The 21,743-nt window shown below is 34.5% G+C and overlaps 1 protein-coding gene across 3 annotated transcripts in view; it reads left to right on the forward strand.

Annotated features, from left to right (window-relative positions):
• The window catches only part of CNTN1 (contactin 1), a 351,845-nt gene that overhangs the window by 264,726 nt on the left and 65,376 nt on the right, over positions 1–21,743 (forward strand). For 2 of the 3 annotated variants that reach the window (XM_082742231.1, XM_082742230.1), the window contains 2 exons: positions 8,332–8,490; positions 19,160–19,309. In XM_082742231.1, the coding sequence (XP_082598357.1) occupies positions 8,332–8,490; positions 19,160–19,309 (309 nt within the window). Of the gene's footprint in view, positions 1–43; positions 2,020–8,331; positions 8,491–19,159; positions 19,310–21,743 lie in introns of those variants that run through there. The other variant, XM_082742232.1, reaches the window with a different exon arrangement.

The raw sequence follows: 21,743 nt of genomic DNA on the forward strand, positions 1-21,743 counted from the left end.
GGGCATCCACACTGCCCCTTCAGCCTGGTCTTTCCTCTTGCAGGTAAAAACAGAAAAGATGGAGAGAAAAACATGGTGGATCATTTTCTCCCCGTCTGTGCAAGCCTGCCTCCAACCTGGTGATCGTTGACACTCACCATTTGTGTGAAAGCCTTTTTTTTTCCTTTTTTAACGTATTATACTAGATTTTTACTAATTAACTCAATCTTGTAGTCTCTGCAGCTTTCCCTTCCAATCTAGTTCTTAGAGGATTTTCCCCTTTGAAACTTCTAAACATACTTCTGAGAAGAAAGATATTTAAAAATATAATTATATAGCTTCTCTAATATGAAAAATGGCTAGTGAACTAACCTAGTGCATCTTATAATGGCCAAGTGAAATTTCTGTGTTTTCATGTCCTGTTTTTCTTTGAAATTACATATCTCGGAAATTAGCTCATTATCTGAAAAAAATTATGAAGAACTGGTGAATTATAATACAGGAGTATTGCCATTAAATGGACTGTGTGATTTAGCCAAGCAGGTAATGAACAGTATTGTCAAATTCACTACAGAGTCATCTTAATTAGGATACATGCTAAGGGGCATTACTCCAGTAGTCTTTTGTATCCTGGTGCCATATATATATTCTTTGATTAGAATGGATGAAAAGCAGCAATAAACAACTCAAGACTGTCCATGGCTCTGTAGGGTTTTTGGAAGAATTCCTAGGATTGGGAAGTGAAAATGGACAGCATGTGGAGAAAATTGTCATCTCTGTAGCAAGGTTTAAATGAAGATACCAAGCCATTAACAACATGCATGCATATTTAATTTTATTAACTCCTACTGTCAGCCTTCTTGGATCTTTAATTTGGGCAGGAAGTTGGAGACTTTTACTGGAAGCACTTGTGCAGAAGTGAAGGATAAAACGGAAGTGTATATAATTTTTTCTAGAACTGCTTAAATGTTATTGTTTGAAAATACTTTCATTTTCCCCCTTTGGGCAAAGAGATATGCTTAAAATTCTTGTTGTTTGACCAGAAATAGTTTTGCTCTTAAACAGGTTTCTATTTAGGTATAGGGTTTTATATGAACTTCTCATTTAGTAACTCAAGCAACTCCATCTGTTGTTGGAAGAACTCAGGAAAGCTTTGAGGGATATGGATATGACTCTTAAATACATATGCAGTGTTCTTTTTAAAATAATTCATTAGTCATCATAAAGGAATAAGTGTCTCTGGCTCAAGATGTTGCTTAATTTCCATCTTTTTAATTTTTTTAAATTTTCTCATCTCAGTCATTGTCACAGATGGAACAGTCTTAGAGTTTAGACTAGAGATCCAGATCAATTGCCATGTTCCTAAGATATTTAAAATTAATTTTAGATTCTCATGGACCTATAAATATTATCTTGGAAATATGTGCATGAATCATTATTGTGGGCATCTTCTTCCATAGTTCATAACTAAAAGTATACCACCAAGACCAGACAAGAATATAGTTTTGAAAATAATTTAAAAATTAGGAAGGAAATCACATGACAAGTATGCCTTTCCTGGAGCCAGGAAAGGGAGAATATTCTTGTTTAAATAACTGCATTGATGACAAGTAGAGAGTCTACAAATTCCTTGCTCTTCTTTTCACCTTATTCTCATTACTAATGGATCTAAGTTCACTTTTATAAATGTTAGACGTTAAAAAATTACCATACTATTAAATGGTAGGGATATTTACTTTTCAGCGTCATCCTGGGACAGCTTTAAACATTGACAAAACCACATAACCTTATGGTAGAGCCATTGTCTTAACTAATTTTGAGAATCGAAATATAACAATAAAGGGACTTCAGCTGACATATTCTAGTAGAGAAGAAGTTGCCTGTCCTAATATAACTGATGTTCTTTCAGTAATGCCATTTTAAATTATTTTGTTTTAAAAGAGGAGATAATTTGTTCTGAAAAATTTTTGTTTCCTCAACATTCCAACTCTTCATTAAAATTTGCTATTTTATTAAAAATAAACAATGAACCACAGAATATTTGTATGTGGTGTTTGCTTTAATTACTTACTGGAAAGAGAATGATACTAGATATCTTTCATGCTTGCGGCTGCTCTGGAACGTGAAGGTTTCTATTAAATGTATGTGCCATGTGGAAGGGAGTCCCAAAAAGACCAGGAGCTTTTGGGTCCAGTTGTTTAGAAATCAGGGTTTAAGAGGAAGAAAGTACATTTGTATTTAGTGCTGCCCAAGTATTAGCATAGGCTCAAGTGATGCCAGGGCTGTTGTCATACCTGTTAAGCCTCCTGTTTAATTCTGGAGGCTTTCAAATCTTCTATCCCATTTGACTTATCAGAATGTCAATTACTGACTGAGAAAATATGGTCAAACTATAGCGTGAGAATAATCATTTTGAAAGTTTTTTTTTTGCTATTTTTCCTCTTTTTCATTGAATGTTACTACATTCCTAAAGAAGAAATGACAGAAATGGTAAATAATTGTGTTCTTGCTCATTTTTTCCTCTGATTACTTTACATATGAATAAGAGCTGAGTGGAAATCACATCTGTATTTTGTTCATATGTAGATATTTTTTCCTAAAGACACTGGCAAAATTCAGGAAAGAGTAACAAATGCCTTTAGGGTGATCAAGAAAAATTGGGTATATACTAAGTATGAATTTATAGCTGGGTGATGTGTTTATCTTCATTTATCCGAGTTAAGAGAACAAGCAAAGATTTAAAAAGTTATGGCCAATGTATTACCATTTTTGTCATTTTTCTACAGTATACAACTGTGCCTAAGAATTCCTATGATTCCCAATAAGAAAGGTCTCCAAAGGAAAGCTTAGTACCATTTTTTAATTTGACTCTGATAATGCCATTTTAAATAATTGTACTGAAGTTATTGAAAAATTGGTCTCATAGCAAATTGGTTGGGTTTACATCCTAGCTTTGTCATTTGCTAGCTGGATGACTATGGTCATTTAATCTATCCGTGTCTCTGTTTCCTCATCTGTGAAATAGGGAAAATAATGGCACCTACATCATTAGGTTATTGGTAAGAATTATAAGATTTGGCAATTACTTCAATATGATAAGGATTAAGAAAAATATTTTTATTAAAATATACAATATGAAATTTTCACTCACTGGGGCACCTGGATGGTTCAGTAAGTTAAGAATCTGACTTTAGCTCATGCCATGATCCCAACGTCCTGGTATCAAGCACTACATTAGGCTCTCTGCTCAGCGGGGAGCCTGCTTCTCCTTTTCCCTCTGCCTGCTTCTCTCTCCCTCTCTTTCTTTCTCTGACAAATAAATAAATAAATAAATAAATTTTAAAAAATTTATTCACTAACATTTTATGTCATGTAAATTTTGTGTTGTTATGAAATTCACACTTGTTTAAAAATTACAGACAAGTCCAGGAAAGCAACAGGGTAAACTTGTCAGTGTTCAGGTAGTTCTTTGGAGGTCTTTTGTAGACAGGCACAATTAGGCAGCCAGATCTAACTTTCAAATGGGCTCTTTCTCATTTCATGTGGGTTATGCTGGGAAACCCAGTCTCTTGTTCTGATTCATTCTGCACTCTGTTATAGACTAGTCGTGTGATTCTGGCCATGGCCCTTCTAGATTTCAGCATCCTTTGGTAAATGTGCAGATAGTGGCTTACATGAGCTCTAAATGTATGTGATCTATATTACATATTGAATTTGCCTGCAATCAATAATTTCATAGTTAAACCATTGAGAACCTAGAGAAATTTAGGGAAAGAATATAGATGTTACAAACTGACACTGCATTGAACCATAGATGATAGGGGACCATTCTGGCTATAACTACAGTCCTTCAGTAGGCTAAAAAAAAAAAAAAAAAAAAAAAAAAAAGATAGAAACAAATTTCAGTAATTGTAGACTCCTGCCTGACTTTGAAGGACCTACAATGTAGAAACAGAACACTAACAAGGACCTTGGTAGACCGCTAATTATGCCCTGTAGGTGAGATTTTATGGAGCTTTCTCAACCAGCCAATCTCTGAGAAGGATATTTTAAGCCAGAGGGAAAAAAACATAGTAAATGAAAAACAAGAACAGTAAGAGAGAAGGTAATGTAACTAGCAAAGGAAGAGTATAGTGGCAGCCTCTATGGGGAGAAGTATAGAAACGTAGCTCTTGGAAAGATAGTGATAGAGCACTATGATTGTGACAGGAAAAAGAGGTGCAGAGTATCAACACTGAAGTTCGCACTATTCTAGAAAAGGAGAATTTGGTCAGACTATCTTTACAAAAAACAAAAACAGAAAGTATGCTTTAAGCAGCTTTGTTTCTTTCTCATTTTTTCCCTCATTTCCTTCTCTTTCCAGCTTCCTACATTTTTAAAATTATTTTTATTAACATAGGATGTATTATTTGCCCCAGGGATACAGGTCTGTGAATCATCAGGCTTACACATTTCACGGCACTCACCATAGCACATACCCTTGCCAATGTCAATGGTAGTGAGAAAAATCAAAAGAAAACTTTTGTCAGCACTAGTCAGAGAAATATCCCTCTGTTTCTCCATACCCCCACCTGCAATTTATAGTGATTAAAAACAAAAGAATGAAAGAAAATGGAAGGCTAAAATAACTTCTAATCAAATGTATCCAGACATTTAAAATTCATGTCAAATTCCAAAGGTCCTTTTTTATCTAACCAATGTCTCTGTTTCATTATAATTAAAATTTGGTATGAATAACATTCTTAGGAACCATTAGCTATCTGTCTGAGGACCACCTAAGAAAAAGGAAACACATATGAATAGAGCAATAATGAAATAAGCTGGATGAAACAGTCTATTTGCTTACATTTTTCCTGGCTTCAATTCTTATAGGTTTCTTGGGAGTGTTTGTACCACAGTAGGAGTTTAAAGAGAGGGAGAGAGGAGGCAGAAAAAAAAGAGAAAAAGAGGGAAAGAGGAGGCAGAGAAAAAGAAAGAGCAAGCAAGAAAGAAGATAAAGAGAAAGGCAGAAAGGGAGAGAGGAAAAGATAAGAAACTCTTAGAGTCAGAATGCATATTGCTTTTCTTTTCCCCATTGATGAAGAATAACCAAGGGTGACCAGTTCCTAATGCCTTTTTGTGTGTGTGCTGAGGAACAAGTAGTTGCATTATTTTATTTTCTACCATAACACTTTTTTCTCCATTTTGAACAGAAAAATTGAACAAGCATTATGAGCTACACTACTTTCAAAATCCTCCTAGAGATAGTACAGGACAGGCCCTGAGTTGAACTACCAGGCTGTGCAAGTTTGTCTGTTTAGTACCACTTCTCTGTTTTTGCTACATCCTGATTTCTTAGTGCAAATGAAGGGACTTCACATTCCCAATTTTTCCTCACCTTCAACAAATTGATCAGAAAACACTTTATTTTTTAGGCAGAACAAGTGGTAAATGAACAATCAGACAAACAGATCTCTCCCAATTATTAACAAATACTAATAATTACTCCTGCCAATAGCTCAGATGCCCAGAAATCTCTTGCAAGAATAACAATAATACTTTCAGTAGCTAAAGCTTACTGAAAGCTTTCTACCACTACATTCTTTAGAGATACTGTTTCAATCCTAAAAAACAATTCTATATGATCAATTTTTTAAAACATTTTATTTTTTTTAAGATTTTAATTTATTTATTTGACAGAGATCAAAAGTAGGCAGAGAGAGGGAGGAGGAAGCAGGCTCCCCGCTGAGCAGAGAGCCTGATGCAGGGCTCGATCCCAGGACTCTGGGATCATGATCTGAGCCGAAGGCAGAGGCTTTAACCTACTGAGCCACCCAGGCACCGCTATATGATCAATTTTTATTACTCACATTTTACAGATAAGAAAATGGAAACTTAATACACTTGAAAAACTTGCCCAAGATGAATCAGGCCTCAGAATTTTAAGTCAAGCCTATTTTCAACTCTAATATCTTCTGCCTTCTATAGTATTTTTCTCTCAGGTATTTTCCAGGAGCCTTTTGGAGTCATTACTAGATTGATAGGCCTCCTCCACATTACTAAGTAACATTGCCACACCAGGGTTTTGAGGATATCAGCAAACACTTTTCCATTTGTTCTCGTATCTCTTTATCCTGTTAGTCAAGGCAAATCGAAGAAAGGAGCTTGTATTGTGGAAGGAGGGAGCATGTATGTTTATAGAACTATCTGAAGTTCAATTGTGATAAATTCATCTATGGACTCACCAAAATACATATTAAGAACCCGTTAGAGGCCAGGCATATATCAGAGGGAAAAAAGAGACAAAGGAAATTACAGTGTTTTGCTCAACAATGTGACTCTTCCCTGAATGGATGACTGAGTGAAATTATTATGCATATAGTATTCCAACCAATACGTTCATAACATTAAACTCTAGTCTGACCTTTTAAAATAGTACTCATTTGCCACTCCAAGAACTTCACAGAATAACAGCAGGCAAATAATTTACACTTACATGGTTAAAACCTAACCTATGGCACTTTTGTCCTAAACTCCCTTTAACATTTTATTCATGCCTTTGTGCTCAGAAAAAGTATCTGAATGCATGACTGTCTCTTCCTTTTAAAAATAATTTCCTTTATTTTTCACCTCTATTTTTAAATTTTAATACTCTGAAATATTCAATTTAGTCATTAACTTGGGATGATGCTTTATGTGAAGTAATGAAGTGATGAAAAATGCAGTTTTTTTCTCCTTGAATATTGCACGTGTTCTATGTTACTTATGTGTCTATTTTCATTTATTCTGGATGATGTATTTTTTACTTTTAATTAACATCAAGAAGTATAAGTACACTATTACAAATTATACATTTTTAAAAATTTATTTATCTATTTATATGTTATATACCTCCAAATAATAAAATTTACTACCATCAATAGGATGTGTCTTGTGTTATTTTAGTATTAGCAGTAACAGAGTTGTGTGACTCTACCTACACCTTTTTCCCCTCGGGACCAACCATAAGGCAACTGTCTATACCTTTGCAAAGACCAAAACACAGTTGGAGGGAAAAAAAAGCCATGATGCCATGTAGGCTGAACATCTGATTTGATCGTTAGATAGTAAGGCATTTATTTTTAGCTAAGAGAAAAAAAACCAACAAATGTCTTATTTAGTACTACATATTCAATATGAAAAACTAAAAATATCATTTTAACAAAGTTGTAATTATATTTAATACGCCTAATTAAGTTGGGGATGGACCGTTTCTGGTGTAAAGAAAACAAGTGATAGTATTTTCTGACATGTCTTTTAAAAGATGTCTCTATTAACTGGGAAACTTCTTTAGCATTGTAAGCAGTGGATGCCACTGTACCACTTAAAGCACGTTTTTTCTTCTTTGAAAACAAGAAACTGTGATGCCAAGTATAGATATCTCGTATGCCTTTATCATGGCATTTATTGCTTCCAATTATAGTTATTTATTTTCTGGTCCATTTCATCCTTTTCAAGACAAAGAGCTCTTCAAAACCCAAAAGTTATGTCTCATTTTTCTTTTTATTTCTACCATCAGGTACAATGCTCTCTCATTGAATAATATTGATGCTGAGTTAGGAAACGTCTATGAAAACATATTTTTAACATTGTTTTATGTTCTGCAAGACATTGTTTTCTGTCCTAAGGCTCTTCAATATATTATTTGATGGTTCAGAACATTTCTGGTATACCTCTGAGTTGACAATTGTTTTCTATATTTTATAGAAGTAGAAATGTTTCTTTTAATATCATTTATCCCTGTTACTATAACTGACATGAAATATATCATTCAAAATGATACATGCAATCATTCCCAGATTATATGTATTTTCAACTCCAAGTAAAATGAATTACCTATAACCATCGAGGGATATAAAAAAGCCTTTGTTCCATTTGTGGGAGGCACAGTGAAGTATTTGACTAACTATTCTCGTATCTGGACTGAATTGTGCTACCATATCTGATTTATGCATTCGGCAAGCATTTATTAAACCACACTGCGCCACAATCTGCTAGGTCCTGTTAATGCCAATTACATTTTATAAGTCAAAGATTTTCATGTGTATCCATTTTATGATCCCAAGTTATCATATGTAACTTGAATAATAATGCCCTTTTTAAATGATAGTATTTATCTCTTTACTTAAAAAGAGATACCATGAAATCACTTAGTGAAGACCATAAATACTCTTATTATCACCTCTTATAGTTTATATTTAAAAGGAACATGGTAACAGTGATCATGTATAAATGTTCTTTAGATTAATTTCAAAGAGGATGCTTTTGTATTCTAATGTGCACTTAATTCACTAATTGAGATTCACTGATTCATTACCAAAATTCTCATTCCAGGCCCTCCAGGCCCTCCAGGCGGTCTACGAATAGAAGATATCCGAGCCACTTCTGTGGCTCTTACATGGAGCCGTGGTTCAGACAATCATAGTCCTATATCTAAATATACCATTCAGACCAAGACTATTCTTTCGGATGACTGGAAAGATGCAAAGACGGGTGAGTTTCATTTGTCTGATTAATCTGCACAGATTTTTAAATGAATTCTTTTATCAAAAATGAGTATCTGGACTTCTTAAGGATTCCATCCTCTACCTTGAAGTGCTTTTCTATTTTCAGACTTTTTTTTTTTAAGTATTCCAGTGTATTAGTAGTGAAGGAAACCACGAGGAATTTAGACGTTTTAAAACTTCAGGGGAAGAAGCAGCAGGTCTGTATCTATAATGGGAAAGCAAAGAGAGGCCTCCTGGCTTTCTAATTTGAGCTCTGTACAATTCTAAGATTTATTAGGGGAAAAAAAGGAAATCTTCTCTTTTTGGCAAATGACATCTATAGCTTATTATTTATTACCATCTCCTTTTTTTTTACAATTATATAGGTATTATAATTCTGCATTTTTAAAAAACCACTTTAATTATAAATATTAATTTAAGCACCCAGTTCTTATTACCGTAACCTTTACTTTCAAAAGCTGATCTTACCTGCTTTAAATCTCCTCAAAATAGATCATCTAGGTAGTTTTGATTTTAATTTTTTTTATATTAAGATATTCTAAAATTTGATCAGGAAAAAAACAAATGAGTAAGTGAGTGCCTTCCTGTGTCTGTAATTATTACCATTTTCCTTTGCCATAACTAGCCTATAACATCATATAGCAGTTTATCTTTTATAACATCAAAGAAGATAGGTGATCCTTTTGATAAAATAACCCGCTTCTGTTTGTCATTTTGAGATTATTTTTAAACAAACTTATAGTGCCTTGAGTTTCTTTTAGATACATAATGAAGACATATAAATATGTGCTCAGTTGTCACCAGAGGGGAGAAAAAAAAGACAAAAGTGAATAAAATGTTTATGGTTTTTCTTTTTTTAAAGATTTTATTTATTTATTTGAGAGAGAGAGAGAGTGCAATTAGGCAGAGTGGTAGACAGAGGGAGAGGGAGAAGCAGGCTTCCCGCTGAGCACGGAGCCAGATGTGGGATTTGATTCCAGGATCCTGGAATCAAGACCGTAGCCAAAGGCAGCAGCTTATAATTGACTGAGCCACCCAAGTGCCCCTGTTTATGCTTTTTAAAAAATGAAAAAGGATTAATCCCAGCATATCCCAAAACTTCTCACATTTGCTGTGTTTTAAGGTAATGGGGTTTATTTGTATTGATCACTGAAAGGTTTTAATTTAGATTTTGTTTTCATGGAAAATGAACCAAATATAAAATTGAAGCCTGTTATGAGGGCTTACATATATTCCAGTATTAATTGACTCTCTACATAAGTGTATAAAATACACATGAGTTAGAAACAGGTTAAATATTTCTATTATATTATGCTGGTGAGTGTAAGAGTTATTATCTATAAATATGCTTGGCAAAAGAGACCATTTGAAAATTTACCTAAAAAAGCCATTTAGATGTTTGACAAACCTAAAGAGTGGGCAGTTTCTATTTCTCTGAAGACAATGAAAATGAATGATAATGATCAATCTATAAATAACATTGGATATCTAAACAAATTGACACTGATTATAGATACTAGAGAACAAAATGTGATAAACACATTTAAAATTTTTCTTTGCTTTGATAAAGGAATAATAATTATAATCATTTCCATTAATTATGTAATATATGCTTACTGGTAGCTCAATTAAAATATACTTCTCATTAAAATATACATATTATGGCACCTGGATGGCTCAGTTGGTTAAGTAACTGCTTTCGGCTCAGGCCGTGATCCTGGGATCCCAGGATCAAGTCCTGCATCAGGCTCCCTGCTCAGCAGAGAGCCTGCTTCTCCTTCTAATAATACTACCACTTCTCATGCTCTTTTTCTCTCTTTTTCTTTCTGAAATGAACAAATTTTAAATATATATATATATATATATATAATTTTTATATATATATATAATATCAGAAGTGTGCTTCTGATATTAGTATAGTCATCCCAACTTTGTCATGGCTCCTGTAAATTCCAGGTAGTTGACATACAGTATAATATTAGTTTCAGGTGTACAATGTAGTGATTCAGCACTTCCATACATCTCCTGTGCTCATCATGATGAAAGCACTCCTTAATCCCTACCATCTATTTCACCCATCCCCCGACCTAGCTCCCCTGTGGTAACCATCCATTGTATTTTTGCTTACTAAATGTTTTACTTGTTTTTGTTCCTTTATTCCTCCTTTATTGTTTTCTTTTGGATTAAGTGAATATTTTCTAGTGTAATATTTTAATTTAAAAAAATATATATATAGTTAATGGTTACTATATATATTATACATAAAATTGTATATAAATAAATGAATTTTAAATATATATTTATTTATCTGATGGTTACTCCTGCATTTGCCAGATATGTATGGACTTCTTAGAATATAATTCATATTTTAGTAACTTAATTTCAGTGAGATATAGAAATGTTAGTCCTAGATAGCTCTTTTGCATCTTATCTCTTCTTTTGTGGTATGTGTCATTTTTATACATATTACATATATATATTATAAACCTGTTACTCTTCTGTTAATGTCTTCTGAAGAAGCTATAAGAAGAAAGGAAATCAAGTACATATTTATAGAGGTTGTTACATTAACCTTTTTCTTTACCATTTTTGGTCCTCCTTATTTGTTCCTGTGAATTTGAGTTATTGTCTTTACTCTAATACAGTTTTGCTTTTATCTGTCTGCTTAGATATTATTAAATATTCCATATTTCTATATGCTGTAAGCCCAATATTTTTTTTATTTTATACATAAAATACATGTAAAAATAATTTTATGTATAAAAATCATGAGGCAGAGTAAAATGATAGTTGATATCAGCCACCGAATTTTGTAGTTCATTATGCCAATAGCAGTAGTGGATGATAAGATGTGCAGGGGCTTGTAGGTCCTATAAGGAGTTTTTAAACAAAGGAACAGTAACCTGACTTCTAATTTGAAGAGGGAAAAATCACTCACTAATGTATGGAGAATGAATTTCTGGAGGGTCAAAATGAGAAACATGGAGAACAGTTGGGGCTTATGGCAGGTGAAAGATGTCCAGGTAGGAGATGTCACTGGCTGGGCCTATTGGCTGGGATAGCAGTGGGAATGGAGAGGAGTGGGTAAGTTTGAGATGTATTTTTGAAGGGAAAACAGAACTTTATAACAAATCAGGTATAGAGATTGAGGGAAAGGGCAGAATTGAGGATGATTCATGGGATTTTGGCTCTCACATCTGGGTAGAATATAGAAGCACTTACTGGAGAAAGAAGAGAGATTAAGGACAAGTGAGGACTTAGTTCCATTTTGGAATGGGTTCTCCATTTTTTTTATTTCAACTGAATTTCCATCTAATATAATTTTCCTAAGAATACTTTTAAATGGTTCTGAGTGTTCGGGTTGCTGGAGTCCAAAACCTTCAGCCCTTGTATATTAGATTTCTTTCATTTCATATTTGTAATAATTTTTTAATATAAGTTCTAAGTTGTTTTTGAGCATTTAAAAAAATATTATTTCTTCATCTTTTTGCTTTCGTTGTTTCTGATAAGAAGTCAACTATTGTTTTTACCTTCTATTCCTACATTTATTTAATGTGTCCATTTCTCTAGCTGCTTTCAAGATTTCTTTTCATTTTTACTTCCCATCTTGATGAAAATATATTTATCCTGATGGGGGTTTCCTGGCAAGTTGGGCCTTTGAATTGATATCTTCCTCAACATTGGAAAAACTCTGCCATTGTATCTTCCAATATTTCTTCTTCTCTTCTTGGTCTCTATTGCCATGCATGTTAGATTGTTTGATGTGTTCCACGGATCATGGCTATATGCATATGTGTATTTCTGTTTGGGTAGTGTCTAATGACCTGTTTGCACTTTCATAGATTCTTTTCTCCACTACATTCAGTTTGCTGAAAATTTCATTAAATGATTTTGATTTTGTGTTTCTTTCTATTTCCAGGATTTTTGTTTGTTTGTTTCTAACAGTAGGTTCCTTTTAATATTGTTTACATGGTATTCCATAAAAATTTCTTATTTATTTATACAAGTTGTGCATCTTTCCCACTTGATACTTTTACATATTTATAGTAGTTATTCTGTAATCCCTGTCTGATCATTTAACACCTGGGCCATCTTTAAGTCTGGCTCTATTGATTTTTTTTTCCTTTGTTAAAAACGATTTGCATTTCTTTGTTTTCTCATGTCCTGATAATGTTTTTATATACATTGTGTAAAAAAGAATAGTAGAGCCTAAATTGGATATTACTTATGCCCAGGAAAACCCATTTTGTCAATATAATCTGTAGTTGAAGTGATCTGAGCTTTGCGGTTAGATTCAGTTCAGTAGAGGCTGAGTAAATTTGAGTGTAAGATCAAAACCCTCTTACATCTGTAAGTTTTCCAGCCTCACCATCAGACTTCAGCTTGCTTTTCTAGCCTGGCTCTCAGGGAGGGTTCGTTCTTTCAGCTTCCCTTCTTTTGCCCCAGACAGCTGCTGTCTGATAGCTAGTCTAAAACCCAGAGTTCTTGGGGGTGGGAGATGTTCTCAGTTCTCCTATGTTCAGTCAGACTTCAGCAGACCCAAAGCACTAGTCTGTCTCAGGGGAAGCCAGTCTGTCTTTGCTGTCCTGCCACTCACCTAGCCACGCATGCTCACATGCTTATTCAGTAGAAGGTCTGGAGTGCATGAAGCAGGATCTCCATTTACCTGCTTTGCTCTGAGACTTGAGCAGATCTGAGATGTCTGTGCCTCAGGGAGAGGTCTCTCTTGGCTCTCTTGTCTTGCCCCCAACTTTTTTGAGTACTCTTGGTGAAGTCCTACCAGAAAGAATTGGCTCATGTGTACAGATGCTCCTTGATTTGGGGGCTCCCGGGGATTCAATGCAGCCATGACAACCTATACTTTGTCTTTAAATATCTGTGAGAAGTTTAAGTGTTTTCTTCTTATGAACATGAATGATTATTTCCTCCTCTCCCCATTACTCTACCTTTGATGAATTTAGTTCATTAGATCTCTTCACAAACTCAGCTCTCTGACAGGCTTTGAAAAATGATTATTTTGTAGATTGTCTTACCTGTTCTTTTTATTAGTTATGTAAGTAAAGTTCTCTTGTGTCAGTATCCTAAGTGGAAGTGAAAAATACTTTTTGCAATAAATGCAATCTTTATTTCTAGTGGTGTCTACTATAAATGGAAAGTGTGGAACTAAACTCCTTTTTATGAAGGTAATTATTTAAGGTGTTCAATAAATATTTTTCAAAAGATAGAAAGTTTCAGCAGTACAAGGATTACTTTTAGAATAATGAGATGAAAGAATAGACTGTATAGCTTTAAAACAATCTACTATAAATATTACTTCTCTTGGAATTTATAGGGGATAGGCAGCCAAAATTTGATGCCATTCTCAGGGTTCTGTAAGATACACAGATAACATTTAGAATGTTGTGTTTGATTATATGCTGCTATTTAGAGAAGGAAAATTATAGAATATTGTTGGTGGCAGGTTATGTGTATGGAAGGGGACTGAACAAAAAGAGAGCTACAAACCATGCTATGAAATCAATTGGGAGACCCAACCTGGGATATGGTCTCTAAACTGAAGAACAAAAATGTTTTTATATTTAAAATTCTGTTGTGTGGAAGCCTATAATTACAAATTAACATCTTAGCACATAAGTATTTCTCTGGACTTCAGATTATTTCCTTAGAATAGACATTTTAGAATAATTACTTAGTGTAAACATGCTTAAACCCATGAGCTATACTAAAAAATTACCTTGTGGAAAGGTAGAAAGAGTTTTTAACCCTGCCACTAGTATATTAATATCTCTTCTATCATATCTTTACTTATTATTTAGTATTTCTAAAATTATTTTCCACATTGATAGGTTTAAAAAAATGGGGGAAAACCCCCACTAGGCTCATTGTAGAGTACTTACTTTTTAGAATTCCCTATTTTCTTTTTTGCCTTTCTATAGCTTCAGTTTTTATTGTTCTTATTTCAAATATGAATTTCTGGGTTTTCATGAGGCTACATTCAAATTTTCCTTAGAGAAAAATCAATGAGTCATATCTTCTGGGATGCCAGAAGAGATCCCAGATTCTTTTGCTGCAGAGAACTTTGCCAAATCTATGGCATCTTGCAAAGTTCTGCCAGAAGACCTGTGGGTTGGGTCTAGAGATGCTAAGGTAACACAGAAGCAGTGAGAAGTCTTTAAATGCCCTTTTTTCTATTCTCAAACACAGAGCTGCTTTATCAGTTAGAACCTCTGAGTGGGTTCTGGATAATGTTAAGTACTTGGGTTTTGGATTGAGAGGGTAGAAGCTAAAGGTTCTCTATTTTAATTCTAAGGAAATACCAGGATTTACTAGGAAACTTCAAACAATCTAGAACAAGTAGGATTACACTGCCTACAGGTTTTCTTGAAACAATTTCTGTTTTTTTTTGTTTTTGTTTTTGTTTTTGTTTTTCTTTGTCCTGAGGTCATTCTGGCTATTTCTGAAGCTTTTCAAACAGCTAGTCCCTGTGGTCTGAAGGCAAAATGCCATCAGCATGGTTGCCAGGCAACTAAAGCAGTATGAATTATTGGCCTTAGGATATACATGAGGCTTGCTTCTCTTTTCCTCCAAAGAATAGTCAGAATTGTTTTTTTCTGAGGCTTATGAACTCAAAGTATTTGCAAATAAATCTATGGATTACTGTTTATGGCTGGTTGTTAAAATAAGACCATCTCAAGAGGGTCTTTTGATCTGAGTATTTAAAGTAAGGAGCACATCTCCTGCTCTATAACCCTTTGATTGAGATTTATACTCATCAGTAAAGCCAAGATTTAAATAACGATCAGGTTGAGCCTCAGTATACTGTTTGTTTGTTTGTTTGTTTGTTTGACAGAGAGGAGCCTCTGACAGGCTTTCTACAGTTAAGACTTGATTTTCCATACTGAAATTATCTTTAGAAAAAATGTCCTGACTCCAAACTGACCCACTTAAAACTCAGGAACTTGAGACCCCAGTCCTGATTCCTAGCACTTGCCTCTGTGGTACAAAGTACACTCCTCTCTTTCTGACTCTAGGAATAATAAATGGGTTGCAGAGAACTTGGCTGAAGAGAGAGGACACAAAGTCCCTCTGCTCCAGACTGTTCTCCACTTGGCTTGGGTATGAATCTGCTTCCAAAGCAAAGCTGAACTCTGCTCCCAAATTCTCTGTGTGGGTGGTTTTAGAAAAATAAGATATATCCAGTACTTCCTACCAGGGTGGAAGGCATGGGGTAAAAATCCATTTATAAAGATATTTAGTGCCCAAATAAAGCAGATTAAAAAATGTATAATTGAGATAAAATAGTAGCAGTGGAGCAGAAAGGATCAACTCACAAAGTGGGAAAGGGATTAAGTGGGTTGAGACAAGGTGTATTTTCTGACAAGATAATTTATGGGCTGAATATAGGCATGAAAGCCATAGAGTATTGGGTATTTTGTGGTGGGGCAAGGTAAAGGAAGGCGCTCCTTATCTTTCACCAGTAGCCCACATGATTCAGAGATGAAGACTATAAAGTGATTGTGATACACAAGACTGTGCTTCTTGCATTGAGATGTTGTCTACTCTAAATAAGCATAACTTTTGTATTTATGTTTCTTACAAATATTTAATAAGTAGTACTGTTTTCAAAATACTATGCTAGGTATACTAGACCCAAAGAAGTCCAAAACATGTGTAAGAAGTAGAAGAAACATGTGTATGTCCACAGATGAACAAGCAAGTGGGAGGCAGAAGAAATATTTTTCATGTGGGCTGATTATATCGAGAATGGAGCTGGGAAAAAAGTTAACGAGAAAGCAAGCTTTTAAATCCTATTCTCTTTATGTGGTGAAACAAGCCAGATAGAAGAGCCACTTTTGATTCTAGATACATTTTTCTAAAATGAAAATGTTAATCTTTTTTTTTTTTTTTTGCTAAGTCTGTCCTACTTCTTACATAGGTGGTTTTCTTTAGAGGGTATTATAAATATATACCTAAACATATTTGTTTTGGAAATTTATTTTCTCACAAGTTCTGATGTTAATATATATTAACAAGAATGATTATAATTGGTTTTGTTCTAAAAAGAGCACTTTCCATGCCTTTAGCAATCCTGATAGAGAATTCTATCCTTAACTTACCAGTTTCAAATTCTTCCCTAACCATTCAGAAGGTACATTCTAGAAGTCCATCTCTCCACATCCACTTCTTGCTTCCCGTTTTGACAGAGTTGTTTGAATCCCCGAGCCAACGGTTTCTCTCTGGCATTTACCTAATGTTAGTGACTCCAAGGGTTTTTGCTTATTCTTCCTTTCTTCATCTCAGTCATTAAAATCAAGGGCCTGACAATGTCACCTGCAATCCAAAGCCCACCCCCAAAGGATCCCTTTTGACTTCTCCTTCTTTACCATTCACAATTCCTCCAAATATTTTCTGTGGTCAGTTACGACTTTCTAGTCTTTGAACATACCCCTGATCTTCCATTTGTTTGGGGGTATTTTCATATTGGATCCTTACTTGGACTCCACATCAGTCTATCAGCTGCAGCTTCCACTTGTACATCCATTTGGCTCTTCTTGCTTTGACCCAGCCTACGCTTGCCCATACCTGTTGACTGCCAAGCTACTTGGAAAAGCCTGAGGTAGCCTTGACCATCATGAGAATACCACACCCTTGTCAAGAGAGACCGTTCGGAGTGCTTCCAGCCTTTCCATTCTTCAGACATTTAAACGGGGCTGGGATTTTGCAGCATAGGAAAGAAGGGAGAGATTGGACTGCCTCCTTGAGCCTTCTACCATATGTTTTTACTTAGGCCCCCAACCTCATATCACAAACTCATAAATAGTTCTGTCCGCTTCTGATTTTAAAATACTATATTAGTTTCCTAGGGCTGCTGTAACAAATTGGTTTCTTAATTTAGTCTTTCATAGTTCTGGAGGCCAGAATCCAGAATCAAGATGTTGGCAAGTCTCCACCCTCTCCAAAGGCTCTAGAGAACATTTCATTCCTTACCTCTCCCAGCTTACAGTGGCTCCAGATGTACCTTGGCTTGCAACCACAACACTTCAACTTCTGCCTCTAGGGTCACATTGCAGCCTCAAATACTACATATATTTATTTTCTGTGTTTCTCTTATAAATACACTTGTCACTGGATTTGGGGCACACCTAGATAATCCAGCATGATTTTAACCCAAGATCCTTAACACAATTCCAGTCTTAAACTTGAAAAGTTATATACAAAAACTGTTTTTCCAATAAGTTACATTTGCAGGTTCTAGTAATGTGGGCATATATAAAACTTTTTGGTAGGCACAATTCAACCCACTACTATAAAAGCTTCTCTTCTCATAAGAGGCTCGAAATTATTCGAAGGTGTCTAGAAGGGAAGAGGGGCCACCCTACCCAGTGTCACAACACCCAGCTGCGTTTTCTCCTTTTCTTTATGAAGAGCGCTTTACAAACCAAAATTTCACTTTCACTCCTACAACTACTTAAAAGAAGTGCCTCAGTATATGAAGTAAGACAAATTCTGATTTGGTGGGAGGGAAGGGTGGGAAGAAATAGGAAATAAAGAGGCAGAATCAAAATATGAGAAGGCAAAACCTAACTTTTAATCAGAAACTCAAAAATATTTGTCAGATGTAGAGAACAAGTTCATAACAAAGCAAGAGAATAGATGGCAAGATTAGTGTCCAGGAGAGTTAAAATTATGGTAGGGTGAGGTAAGGCATGGTCTGAGCCACACAGGAATTTGTCCAAAGACAGGAACTAGACACTGAGACGCTTAGCAATTATTGTGGAGATGGGTACAGCATCTTGAAAAGCTATATATTCATGGTCTGCACTGACAGATAAAAATTCCCTAAATAATAAGGTGATGAGTCATCAGCAAGCCTGAAGGAACAAATTTTCCAAATAAGTGATGTGCAAGTATTTACACGCATATGTATGTGTAGGTTAGTTATTAAAAACACATGTGGAGTTATTTTAAGAGAGCTTAAAATACTGGATAATTCTGCCTTCCTTGTATGTTTTATCATCTCTCAATGCAATAAGCAATCTTGGATCATATTCTACCTATAATTTATAATCTTTTTATTACTTAGCAGCATGAATTCTGAGAAGTACTTAATAAATCTTAATAAACTATCATAACATGTATTATCATTGCCCCAAACAATTTGGGTAAAAATGTACAAAACCAACTAAAAAAGAGTATAAGCATATAGGTACATTAGTAGTAAATCATTCACTACCCATATACAACATCAGTGGCAGTCCACAAAATTTTTAGCTGCCCCAATTGCACCCTTGCCTCAGGAAATCTTTCTAGATTCTACTTTTAGAATATAGCTTCTTGCTATTCAAGGTGGAGCCCAGGGGTTATCAGCAAAAGCATGACATAGGAGCTTGAAAGAAGTGCAGAATTTCACTCTTCTGACCCTAGGCTTATGAAATAGATGATTCATATGCATATCACTTTTTCTAGTTTATTATTTATTTATGAGCTTTCTGCTTACTCCCTTGAGTTTAACATTTCGTCATTTCTAGTTTGTATTTTTGTTTCAACTCAATGGAATAGGTGCCATTTTCTCAGAATAGTAAAATAAAAATGGAGGATTATAAAAACCGATGTTGTCCAACTAATATTCTCTTTTTAATATTTATTTTGTTTAGATCCCCCAATCATTGAAGGAAATATGGAGGCAGCAAGAGCAGTGGATTTAATCCCGTGGATGGAGTATGAATTTCGTGTGGTAGCAACCAATACATTGGGTATAGGAGAGCCCAGTATACCGTCAAACAAAATTAAAACAGATGGTGCCGGTATGTTGAAGAAACTTTTGAAAATTTAAGAGGTTTATAAATGCAGTGACAGCTTAATATACAGTCAAATGTATTTTGAAATAAAAAATGCTCTGAGGTAAGTGATTCATCTAAAAATGTGTATATATATATATTTCACACAGGTGTGCGTACTCTGTGTCAAGACAGTCAAAAACAAAAAAAAAAAAAAGGAAATATGAAGTTTGAGGATATTTTTACATAATTAATGTAAGGAGAGTGGTAAATAGAATTCACTACGTATTCCACTAGGGACCCCTACAATGAAGTTGGTATTTAGAATATAAACTCTCATGTAAATTCTGAATGTTAATCAGGCAGACTCTTAATGAAGCAAGTCCTGTGATCTAGAAGGTTCACAATTTTGCATGTCCCTCAAAGACATTTATAACTGAGTGGCCATGGGATATGGCCAGGGAAGGTACGGTGAGTAGGTAGTTGAGAGAATGGGATGAGAACTTCTCAGATCTCTGCCACTGGGGGAATCATAGCATCTCTAAGAAATAGCTGTAATGTGTTCTTTTAATATGAGGTACGACTCTAAACACGCTCTTTGATCACAGCTCAGCCATGGGTGGTCTTCCAATTTAGATTCACATTTTTATGCTAAATACCAAGTCCATTTAAATAGTCTTTAGTATGTGCTTTGGTGAGTGCTGTGAAGTGTGTAAACCTGGTGATTCACAGACCTGTACCCCTGGGGATAAAAATATATGTTTATAAAAAATAAAAAATTAAATAAAAAAAAATAAAATAAAATAAAAAAATAAATAGTCTTTAGTAGGAGAAGTACTCAGCTCTATTTTCATTTTCCCCTGCATTAACAAGCAAAAATATTGTTCTGATTCTAATAATAGCTCTTTTTTTTTTATTATTCCTTGTGTATAAAAAAGAAAATGTTTTGTAGGCTCTCTGAGTTTGTTTTTATTATGCCTTGCCAAAGTTCGGTGCTTTATTTGGGAGAAAAGATTTTAAAAGAATGACAGACTGCTGTTAAAATTCTACTATGATATCTTAATATCGCTAATCCACATTTCTGGCATCTTCAATTTCTTGCCCTAACATCTGAATAGAATGATGAACTCTAATGTCTTCATTTTTAAAGCCAAGTTATTTACAGGACCGCCATTAATAAGCTCTCTTAAAGTTCCATGTGGTTTATTACATTATTTACCAGGTACAAATGATGATTCTGTAATAAAGGAAGAAAATAAATGCTGAAGTACTGATCCGCACTGAGTATTTTCACACATATTTCAGTTAATTCTTATAATAATATTTTAGTGTAGGTAATACGAGTCAGTACTCATTAATGGGCAGTAGACTCAGAGACAGTAAATAGTGTTGAATGAATGTTAACTACTCATGAGACTTAGTTCAAATCCACATATGCTTGATACTTGTCATATATTGAGCTTTCTCTCGTACAGGTGGTATCTCAAGCAGGACTCTATAATGCCTATTTATATAAAACTTTATATTACTATGTATAGTTACATATAATTATTATATATAGATATATATTTATATATATAACTTTATATAATTATGTATAGTTATTTAAAACTTTATATATATGTTCTAGTAAAAGTTTAGATTTCATCCTTAACTATGAAACCAGATATGACTAAATACGAATTTTTGTTTTCTTTTGCTTTGGTATATCCATCCACCAAATGAACATAACTGTGCTTTTTTCTCTACCTCACAGGAATATCATTAGGAAAAGGAGGTAATATAAGTTGAAGCTTTATAGAACACACATACCAGATAGCAAGGATTCCTGTGTTTGGTTTTTATTATTAGTCCCTAGAGCCACTTATGTTTTTAATAGAAACTTCTGTATGATGGACTGAACACAGTTGCCCTTTCTTGAAAGACAAAAATAGAAGGGAACATGGGCATGATCTGACTGGTGGTTTTAACTACAAAATTTCATGCTGAGAGATTTGCACTTGATTTGATTTAACAAGTATTCATTTTCAAAATAAAATTGTAAAAAGTAAAATTAATGATTAAGTATATGCCTAAGTAAACTTATGTCAGTTAAAAAATCATAACATTCTTACAGGCCTTTTAAATATATTTTTTAAAAGATTTTATTCATTTATTCATGAGAGACAGAGAGAATGAGAGGCAGAGGAAGAAGCAGGCTTCCCACGGAGCAGGAAACTCCATGTGGGACTCGATCCCAGGACCCTGGGATCACGACCTGAGCAGAAGGCAGACGCTTAACAGACTGAGTCACCCAGGTACCCTACAGGCCTTTTTAAAAACCTCATTGAGTTTGATTAGCTTTCCATGATCTCTCAACTAACACGATATAGAACTAAGACTTCATCTGAACACATTTTTTGAAGTACAGAAGTCTTCATAGGGAGGGAAAGTGCTCACTCTGGCATTGGTGGTAGATGTA

Source organism: Mustela nivalis, assembly GCF_964662115.1.
Source record: "Mustela nivalis genome assembly, chromosome: 7".
Lineage (NCBI taxonomy): Eukaryota > Metazoa > Chordata > Mammalia > Carnivora > Mustelidae > Mustela > Mustela nivalis.